This window comes from Bison bison, unplaced genomic scaffold (assembly GCF_000754665.1).
Source record: "Bison bison bison isolate TAMUID 2011002044 unplaced genomic scaffold, Bison_UMD1.0 scf7180017864038, whole genome shotgun sequence".
Taxonomy (NCBI): Eukaryota; Metazoa; Chordata; class Mammalia; order Artiodactyla; family Bovidae; genus Bison; species Bison bison.
In genome coordinates this window covers 5,005,021-5,016,009 of record NW_011494610.1, presented here as the reverse complement: position 1 = coordinate 5,016,009, position 10,989 = coordinate 5,005,021, and the positions used below count along the sequence as shown (strand labels likewise).

The following is a 10,989-nucleotide window of genomic DNA, read 5'->3' as shown; positions in this document are numbered from 1 at the left end:
GGCTCGAGGTCGCAGAGGTGGGGCCTCTCAAGTCGGGGTGAGGTGGTCCGGTCGAGACCCGCCTCGAGGAACGTGGAGCCCATGCTTCAGCCAGACCCCCGTGAGGCCACAGCCGCGGGCACCACCCTGCGCCGCTTCAGCCACGGCGGGGGCGGGGGGCTGGGGTTTCCGAAAGGTTCCTCTGCCCAGAGGAGCGGCCGTGGGCCGAGGGGCCCGCCCGCGGGCTGAGGGCCGGGGTGGTCCCTGTCCACCGGGCAGGGGGCTTGGCCGCCCCCCAGCCCCGAGGAGGGAAACGACCCTTCTGGTGAGCGCGGCGCTGCCAGCGGTTCTGCCCAGCCGTTATTTTTAGAAAACTGAGGCCGTGGAGAGTTTCCATTGAGGATTGACTCCTCTCGGCTTCCTAGGTTGAGAAAACAGGAAGCCCTTCAGAATCCGGGCTTTGAAAAGCTTCGCGTGAAGCCGCACCGGGCCCCACCTCCGCCCCTGGCACCGCGCGTTCTCTCCTGCCCCGCGGCCCCGCCCAGGACCCCCAGCCCCTCACGCTTCCCAGAGGCCGGGGAGGGGGGTTGGGGGGCTTCTTCAGCCAGCTCCTGGTTCGGGGCCCCTGGGAGTCAGCTGGCAGCTGGTACACAGTCAGTGCCCAGTTAGAGCTGGTTAGCTGAACACATGAGTTCCTATCAATGGGTCCATTCCTGCACTTGAGAACCAGTTGTCACTCTGATACACTGTGTCACTTTCTCTTAGGACATCTGCACATACTACCCTGCACACCAACATCTGCTGTAACCTGGGGACTGGGATAATTTTGTGTTGTTTCATTTAAGCGTCTCAACAACTGTAGACAGAAGGGCATGTCTATACAATGTGCAGACGGGGAAACTGAGGCACAGAGCAGCTCCATCGCCAAGGTGAGGCTCACCCAGTGAGGGAGTGGCAGAGGTGGTGTCTAGCACCAGCCACCTGGCTCTGGACCCTGAACCCTCGACCTCTCCCTGCACCTGCTCTCAGCACACATCTGAACAACAGGGAGGGTGCCGATTCGCTTCTGCCACAAAGCACAGCCCACTGATGCAAAGCACTGGGCTTCCTGTCCAGCACCAAGCATGGGGGCAATCAGTACCCGTCACAGCCGACAGCTACAGCCACGCAGTGCTGGGCACCTGGCGTCCTGCGAGGCTCCTTCGTGCACATCAGAACCCAACATCCTCACCATTTTGAAATGCACACACAATAAGGAGTGTCACTCTGTAGAGAAAACCGAGGCTCGGGGAGGTGAGGGCACGCAGCCCGCTCAGTGAGAGAGCTGAGGGTTAGACCCGGCTCATTCGGCAACAGAGCAGAGTGCATGTGCTCTCTCCTTATTCTGGGCAGTGCACTCTTCCCGGCAGGGGTTTTCCAGGGAAAAGCACCCTGAACCTAGGAGGGCCGGTGTGACCACGGAGGGACTCTGGACCCATCTGAACACTTAGCCCTCGCTGCTCATCTCCCATCTCTATAGTTTCAGGATAAGACTTGAGATAAGAAAACGAAGCAGAAGGAGCCTGTGGGAAGAAATTCAATGCTGGACTGGGAGGGGGGAGATCCACCTCCCTTTGATGGGATCCGGGGGGTCTGCCCCTGGGGCCAGCCCACACCATCAGCTGCAGTAACCAAGGTGCACACACACAGATTAAGGCGGTGCACAGCCCTGCCTGGTGTCTGGGCTGCCTGTGACGGCAACTCTTCCCCAAGAACGCTGAAGGCAGGCTTTCGTAATCGCCACTATTCCAGACCTTCCTGTCCTGATTCTAGGAGCCGGTGCCTCAGAGAAGCGGGGAGAAGGGGAGAGGAGGGCTAGTTCCTTGACGCTAGTGGGTGCCATCGCCTTCTTGGTTCCCTGCTGATTCCCCAGTCTCCTGGGGCAGGGGGTAATGGAACTTTCCAGGGTCCCTGGAGGATGCTGGTACTTGAGAAGGCTCATAGTGTGACCCGGGAGGAGGGGTGAAGGGGTGGAATTCCTGCTTGTGCTGAAGAGATGGAGGTTTTGTTTGCACTGACGCCTGGTCCTGGTGGGGGCTCCGCCCACTCTCCTTTTAAAGGCCCCTCTTCAGAGCTGTAGGTTTTGTGGGTCAAGCTGTGTTTTGGTCACAGAGTGGGTGTTTTCTGGATGTCCTAGTAACAGACAGAGTTTGGTGTAAGTAGAGCACCTCAGTGCATTCAATAAAAAGGAGACTGTGTTCCCTAAATCATGCCCCGTGGCCCAGCTCCATTTCTGCCACCACAATTTTTAAAAGTTACCATTTGCGCAGTTTTCACTAACAAACCCATCCACAAAATGGCATCATTTCAGGGGGTAGGGGGGGTCACAATGTGGGAAGGCATTTCTTATGTTAAAAGCTGTCGAATGTATTATCGCAAAGCACAAAAACCTGTTTTAAAAAACAGCCCGCTTGAATTAGGTTCTAGAAAGCTGAGCACATTCGTGTTTCTCCTGCCATCTCACTTGCCCCTTCTCTTTCTTTTGTAGTCAATGAAATCATCAGGAAGGAGTTTTCAGGACCTCCCGTCCGAAATCAAACGTAGAAGTCATTCGTACGACACCGTCCACATCGCTGACCCGGAGCCTCCCAGGCCCCCTCGCCCTCCACCCTAGCATCCACCCTGCCCCGGGGCTGCGGGCAGGGCCAAGTGCCCGCTGAAAGCTGACCTTCATTCCCGAGCTCGCCGCCTCTCTCTCTGCATCCCGGGTCTTGCTCTGAATCCCAAAGAGCATCTCCGTTGACTTTGACGGTGTCCCATCCAAGCCTTAAGTGCCTGCTGACCCCAGATACATTCTGATCAAGACCGCCCGCTGGAACAGAAGATGGGGGCGTGGCAACTGAACCCCAGCCTTCGCCTTCACTTTCTCGGGTCACCAATATGACTCTTGTACCTTTTGAAGGAAAGGAGGTTCTCCCACAGAGCAACCAAAGGAACGTGGCCTAGCTGACAGGCTGGAGAGAAACAGAGAACTCGGCCCATGCTCACCTAGCAGTCACATGGGCCTCACTGTGGATGGGCCACAGCTCAAGCTTGGTTTTTAGATTTTCTGCTTCTGAAGCAAAAAAAAAAAAACAAACCCAATCTGGCTTATACAAGCTCACCTGTTAAAACTTCTTGGCCTTAAGTTATGACATGTGTCTGTTTCCCCCCAACTGTCTCTGCTTTCAAAAAGCTGGCTGGAGGGGGGCCTTCTCGGCCAGCTGCCTTCCCCCCCTGCACGGGACTGGTGGGCGTCACCCCAGCTGCAGGGTGAGCACCGTCCACTGCGGCCGGACAAGCTTCACAGCTCTCTGCTCTTCCCACTTACTTTTCTCCAACAGCCCAAGTGATTTTCCATAATGTAGTTAAGAAGAATCTCAAGCATGTGCATTGAATTTTGAGAAGGAATGGCAGAAGGGCTGAAGCAATCCACTCCCCCCTAAAAAATAGCCATGCAGGTATCTTTGTTAAGTGAAGTGTGGTCATTGGCGGGTCCAAGTGTTTCAGTGGGTGGGTTCCTCCAGGAAGAAGGCTGAATCCCCTGTCCGGCCTAGACTCAAAGTGGGACACAAGCTCAGGATTTGGCTCCAGAGTTCGATGGTTACCTTTGCCTGGACCCACTGAAACCCGCCCCCTCCCTCACCCCCAAAGACCCATCTACATTAGCTGCTTCATCCAGCAAGAAAGTGACCTAAATGGAAGCAAACCCACTCCCTGCACAGCCCTCAATTTGAATGCACTCAGCTCAGACCACTGAAAAGGGGTGCGCAGCGTATCCCCCCCACCCTGTTTATCTCTGCAGAGTGCACCCACCAGAGTCTGTCTCCCCTAGAGCAATTTTTGCAAACAAATAAAACCCTCCAAGTTCTTGGCAGGTGAGTTTTTAATCACACAGATGTTTGTTTACACTAATTGCAGAGACCCCAGGACAAGCCAGGGATTCCTTTTCAGATGTTAATTGTTTCTCCCCAGGCGGCATGGAGTGTAAATACTCCTAACAGTCTTCAAAAGGCTTTGCTCAGGCCTTCTGCCTCGTAGAGCTGATAATCACTCTGAGACGGGTGGCAGTTAAGGGTTCCCCGTGGGTTTTCTAAGTTTTGGCTTTGTCGTCAAGTCTCCCCAGAGAGAGAAAACCTTTTGACAGCTGGACCAGAACTCAGGACCTGGTGACCTGGGCCTGCTGTGTGGGGCTCCAGAGAAAGCAGAATGCCTCTGCAGCCACCTGTCTGCACCCTTTCAGTCAGGACCTAGCATTTCTTTTCCCCCAAGGAGGGGGACTTTTCCACCCACCCCAAGCAGAGTTCAGCAAAATTCTTTTCAACAAACAGAGTGTCAGTAAGAAGCTGACCGCCATTGCAGGATGCAAACTTCCTGGGATGCAAACTTCTTCCTCGTTGATAAAAAGTTCCTTATCTAAGCAGCTTTACCCAAAGAACTCTCCAGCAATACTGACTTCACGGGGAAGGGGCTCGAGCATTTGGTGAGCAATCTATTCTCACTTGGCCTGGCTGGGAGCCTTTTTTTTTTTTGCACATGAGGGAATTTGGCCTTTCCTCGGTTATCTGAATGTTCTACCCAAGTGCCTTCCTGCTACTGTAGCAAAGTCGCTCAGCTGCACTGTGCACGGGGTGAAAAAGGACTAATGCGCTTCCCATCACTATTCTAACCATGTTAGTGCAAAGGGCCTCCTAGTAGCTCAGATTTCTCTACGTATAGATGTATGTGCTTGTGTCTGTAAAACACACAAACCCTTTTTTTTCTAAGACATCCTAGCTGGGTATTATAGGAAGCACTTTCATAAACAGCTATACCAAATAACAAAGCAAAGAGAAACAAAAGCATTAGATTCGAGATGTAAACAGGCCAGAGGACGTGTAACAGGGCGTGACGGCAATCAAGAAAGTTTCGTCAGTGACAGAGGCCGGGGGAAGTTTTGCCGAGTAAACCGTTCATGGGATATTTTCAGTGTGGGAAGAGGCAGTAGGGCCTCAGAGAGAGAGAGAAGGAGGATGTGTAAACTGTCAGGATGGGTGTGTTGCACGTGTGTTAGAAGGATCTGGTAGGTGGAGGTTTGCACTTGCTACATCCAAGGTTGTGTAAATAGATAACCCTTCCAACAGCAATCTGCCCTGTTGCTGAATGTAGTATATTTCCAAAGTTTGCGAGTCTTCCTGTATTGTACAAAAAAACTGCTGCTTGATAATATATAATGGCAACACCAAATTAATGAGTATGGTATTAAATTTTATTTTCTTATCTGTATTTTTATGCTTTGTATCTGTCCTCAAAATATCACATCCTTGTTGGACTTAGAAAATATTTATAAGTGGTTAAAAATCTTTTTCAAATGTCTCTTTTTACATATCTGTTGAGGATTTTTTTTTTTCTTGAGAGAGGGGATGTATTCTTGAAGATGTGTTACTCATTCCAGGAGAACAAAACAAAAAAAGCCCACCTCAGAGCCCGTCTCCTGTCTCCTGGAAGAAGCCACGTCCAAAGGCAGGGGAGGGGTGGCTTCGTGGGAGGCGGAGGCACCTGTGTGCTGCCGGCGGACACTGCCAGCTTCAGCTCTGAGCCGCCTTCTTGTCACTGAGACCTGGGAAGTGTCTCGGGCCCCAGTAAGTGACCCAGGAGGTGATTCTGAGGTGATAGAACTGCCTGTGTTGTAACGGGGAGTCTAAAAAGGCTCACGTCCACGGAACAGAAGCGCAGGCTGCGGCTTACTGAGCTGATTCCATCCTGGTAGACAGACACGTCACCCAAGGGACGCCCAGAGTTCTCCAGCAGAGACGCCACCCCGACCAATCAAGGCGACTCCTTCTAAGAACGGGACGCACAGACGCAGCCTTTCTTGTTTACATCCAGTGGTCAAGCCATCCCTCTCAGGAAGCCAGCCTTGGCCAGCGTGGGAGCTGTCGTGTGCAGACAGATCGGAAGCCGATGTGTTCTCATTTGTCACTCTGGACTAAAGGGAGGCTTGAGTTTGTTTATTTTCATGTCAAACCCTTTCCAAGTGCTTTTTATTTTGTTCAGAATTGAAAGAATGTCAGGGTCTGGTTAACAACTGTTTGCTTTACGTTTACAAGAGGCATGGGGTTGTGACATTTTTGACAAGCTGGGGTAAACCTTCCTGAACTCAGTCTTGGAGGGCCAGCCCCTTGGGGGTACCCAACACATCTTAACCCTGGGTCTTGGGCATTAAATCTCATGGAGCCAAACCAGCCAATGCAAGTGGTTTTCCTGCATTCCAGCTGATTGCCTAAGAAAAAGAAGCGTCACATGAAACTCCTCCCAAACATCAGTTTCTCAGTTTTCATGAGTGTCTTGAGTTACAGCCAACACCACTGTCTTAACCCTGTTTGAATACAAACTTTCCTGGTGGCTGGTGAGCTAGCTGTGCTCCCTAAGCCAGCTCCCCTCTCAAAAATACAAGCTGGGGTGTTGAGTGCTGGAAGAAAGGATTAAAACCCTGCCTTTAAGCGGCTGCTGGCCAATTAGAATAAACTCTGCCTACTTAGTTCAGGCTTTAGATGCAAATAATGCGATCAGCAGGTGCTCTCAGCAGGCTGACTGACCTGAACCCACGGAGGCTGCGGTTGGGACAAGCTGAGCACCTGACACACAGCTTGTCAAAGAGCCTCACTCCCCGCTATTGCCTCTAGCGTCCTCAGAGGGGAGAAGATGTGGACAACATCCTTGTTAACTCTCCAACAAACAATAAATCTCTCTCCTGGGGTGGTGCTGGAAGGTTTAAAGATTCTGAAAATCTTGACTGTTAAGATAAGTTTGAATACATCACATTCCCATGCAAAACGTTTTTAATCTCCAGTTTAATGTAGTTTATTTTTGCTATATGTAAAGTATTTTTATACGGCTTGTATCATGATAGTTTAGCAATAAAACTGTTGAAAGCAACGGCCCCTTGGGTGTGTCTCTTCTCTAGAGCTGCTGCTCAAATACCCTTCCATTTTGAGTTCACGTAACAGCAGGGCCTATTTTGTGTGCGTGCATGAAGCGTGCGTGGCTCTCCTGCTCGTCTCAGCCCTGTGAGATCGGCACTTACCCATTTTGCTTCTAACCTCTGATATTATCACTTAAAGAACTACTTATTAGGCTGTGTCAGGTCCTAGTAGCCACGCGCAGGATTTTGGCTGCGTCAGGCGGGATCTTCTGTTGCGGCTCATGGCTCAGCGGTCACAGTGCAGGGCGTGGGGGTCTTAGTTCCCTGACCAGGAATTGAACCCAGGTGCCCACATCGCAGGGCACTTTCTTAACTACTGGTGGTAGTTGGTTTAGTCGCTATGTCCAGCTCTTGCGACCCCATGGACTGGGCATCTTCCAGCCTCCTCTGTCCATGGGATTTTCCAGACAGGAATACTGGAGTGGGTAGCCTTTCCCTTCTCCAGGGGATCTTCCTGATCCAGGAATCGAACCAGGGTCTCCTGCATTGCAGGCGGATTCTTTACCAACTGAGCTATGAGGGAAGCGGGAAATCCTAATCACTTTATATTTACAGATTTGTTATAAAGGATACAACTCTGGAGTAGATGAAGAGATGGAAGAGATGCATAGGGCAAGATTGGAGAAGGGGCTTGAAGCCTCTCTGCCCTCTCTGGGATCATCACCCTCCCTGCCCAGCACTCGATTCACCAACTCAGAAGCTCTCCAAGCCCAGTCCTTTAGAGATTTTTCCTGCAGTTTCATTACGTATGTGTGATTGATTAAATCACAGGCCATTGGTGAATCTGGGGCTGACAATTCCAACCCTCCAATCATGCCTCCTTCAGCAGCCAGCCCCCTTCCGGCAGCTCTCTAGGGGCCCCCAACCACCAATCATCTCATTAGCATACAAAAGACATTCCTAACTCTCTGGAGAGGGCTTGCCAGGTGGCTCAGTGGTAAAGAATCCACTTGCACTGCAGGAGACCCAGGTTTGATCCCTGGGTAGGGAAGATCCCCTGGAGAAGGAGATGACAACCCACTCAAGTATTCTTGCCTGGGAAATCCCATGGACAGAGGAGCCTGGTGGGCTACAATCCATGGGGTCATAAGAATCAGACACAACCTGGAGACTAAACCACCACGTCCAATGCTCTGGAGATGACGATTTGAGGAGGCTGTGTGGAAGGAACCCTGACCTCTGAATCAGAAGCCCAAGGTGACAGAGCCGTGTGCTCACTCCAGGTCTGTCCTAACCCCCCTGCTCCCCCACTGCAGCTCTGCTATCTTGAGTCTCTGGACCCCCTCCAGAAGCAGCATCCAGGTGAACAGATTCACAGCATCCACTTGGGCCAGCTCGCAGGGGGTCCCACAGCTCTTACGTGAATTGGGCTGAGCTGGTCACCTGGAAGGCAAAACGGTCTCCTGCTTGAACAAAATCCCCAAGTTCCCCCAAATTATTTTTTACCATCAAACCCACAAGCAGAATTAGATATTATAAAAACTAGAATTTTCTGGCTGGCTTCCTCTTTATAACAGTTTTTTCTCCTTATAGCTAAAGCATCTATGAAGTTTGGGAAAAAGTTGCTATTGAGAGTCTTAAAGTAATACAGTTCAAAGGTCATCCAACTCTTCAGCGCATCCCCTAAACCCCAGGGGAGCAGGGTCCCTGCCCCAGGCCCTGTGCTTCAGGGACCACTCCACCCCACCACACCCTGCATTTGGGATACCTTCTTGGGGACCTCCCAAGCCCCTGCCAGTGCCTGGAACCAGCTGTTCCACGTGGGTAGGGCATCCTAAGCATACACAGGGTCCTACATGAGTGCTGGTTTGAAAGGCCCCTGGTCCCCCGCTCTGGGGGGGCCATCTCATCCATTTCCTTTGGGGCCCAAGGTTAGCCAGATGTCCCAGAGAGCTCCAGGACCCATACCTATAGGGCCCAGTCAGTTCCCAGAAGAGCTTCCTGGTGAGCAGATTGCTCCTGACAGCCAGCACAGGATTTCTGTTTTTGCGGGATCGTATGGCATTGGGCCAAAAGAACGTGGCTGAAATGTTGATTTGTGTGTGCACGTGCTCAGCTGCTTCAGTTGTGTTTGACTCTTTGCAACCCCATGGACCATAGCCTGCCAGGCTCCTCTGTCCATGGGATTTTCCCAGTGAGAATACTGGAGTGAGTTGCCACGCCTTCCTCCAGGGGATCTTCCTGACCCAAGGAACAAACCCGCGTCTCCTGCATTGCAGGCAGGTTCTTTACCGCTGAGCCACTGGAGAAGCCCATGAAATGTTGATTTGAGTATGACTCATATCACTTATAAATACAAGAGTCCCACAAGAAATATTTTCCAGGAACACCCCCCAACCCACACACTCACCCTAGCAGCAACTCTGCCCCCTCGCGATTTTTGCTGTGCCTGTATATACCTGGCTGTCTTTAAATTCACTCACTCTCTGAAGACCTCATGCCCCTTTTCCTGACTAGGACCCAGAATCATCTGAAGCAGAAAACGAAACATACGCCTATATAGCTAACACTATATGACTGTTTACAAATAAATCTGTCCCACATTATGTGAGCTACGCTTGGTAAACAAAGCCAGCCTGTGCCTCAGTTTCCCCAGATGTAAAATGAAAATAAGAATAGTCCCCATTTCACAGAGCTTAATACATGTTAACTATTAATACATCTACTAGTTAAAATGTTGGGAAACTAATAGTCAAAGCTGGGCTTCAATTCCCCAATATCTGGCAGGAAGCATTCAGAGCTTTGACGACAGGTCTTAAATTTTTCTAACTGGATAGCTAGTTAGCCAACTAGTTAACTAGTTAAAGCTGCAATCTTGAACTTATCCAACTTTCAAATCCTGAAACAATAGGGAAACACACCCTGGGGCATCCGACCTCCCCTCCTGGGGGAGACTTTGCACTTCTGCTGATGTCCCTTGCTCCCTGCAGCAGAGAGGTGCATACATCTGTGCTGAGAAGGAGAAGTGTAACACTAGCTTATAACACATGGGAGATTAAGAAGGAACAGGGCTTCCAGGAGAAAACAACGCTGACTCCTACACAACCTTTTCAGGTTCACAGAAGAGAAGGAAACAGATTTCCCGGCAAGAGCAGGTTGACTATGAAATAACCCTGTGATGGAGGCACAGACCACAAGCATCATCAAGAAATGAAAGCAGAGTAGTTTCTTTTGTTGAGGAGCCCTGGGGGCTGTGATGAACTGGACCAAGCTTCCTCCAAAGAGGGCTTCCCACTCTAAACTATCTCTGCTTCCACTCTCCCAGTAAAATTCAGAAGTCCAGCTTGGTAAATGGCTTCAGTTCAGTTCAGTCGCTCAGTCACGTCCGACTCTTTGCGACCCCACGAACCGCAGCATGCCAGGCCTCCCCGTCCATCACCAACTCCTGGAGTCCACCCAAACCCATGTTCATTGAGTGGGTGATGCCATCCAACCATCTCATCCTCTGTCGTCCCCTTTCTTCCTGCCCTCAATCTTTCCCAGCATCAGGGTCTTTTCAAATGAGTCCGCTTCACATCAGGTGGCCAAAGTATTGGAGTTTCAGCTTCAGCATCAGTCCTTCCAATGAACACCCAGGACTGATTTGTCCTTTAGGATGGACTGGTTGGATCTCCTTGCAGTCCAAGGGACTCTCAAGAGTCTTCCCCAACACCACAGTTCAAAAGCATCAATTCTTTGGCACTCAGCTTTCTTTATAGTCCAACTCTCACATCCATACATGACCACTGGAAAAACCATAGCCTTGACTAGATGGACCTTTGTTGGCAAAGTAATGTCTCTGCTTTTTAACATGCTGTCTAGGTAAATGGCTTAATACAGAATTATCACCAAAGAGATGGAAACCCTTGCTTCACTGCAGGATTTTGGGGAATTCTTGGTTTACTAGAGACTTTAAACTCAAATTCTGCACTGGGACTTCCCTGGTGGTCCAGTGGCTAAGAATCTGCCTGCCAGGAGAGGGTGGGACAAAATGAGAGAGTAGCATTGAAATACACACATTACCACATGTAAAACAGACGGCTAGTGGG

General features: G+C 50.7%; 1 protein-coding gene across 1 annotated transcript in view; it reads left to right on the top strand.

Moving 5' to 3' along the window:
• Positions 1-6,915, top strand: part of NFATC2 (nuclear factor of activated T-cells, cytoplasmic, calcineurin-dependent 2) — a 144,060-nt gene extending 137,145 nt beyond the window's left edge. The window contains 1 exon segment of the mRNA XM_010835127.1: positions 2,507-6,915. Within this exon segment, the coding sequence (XP_010833429.1) occupies positions 2,507-2,562 (56 nt within the window). The 3' untranslated portion in view covers positions 2,563-6,915.
• The last annotated feature ends 4,074 nt before the right edge of the window (positions 6,916-10,989 follow it).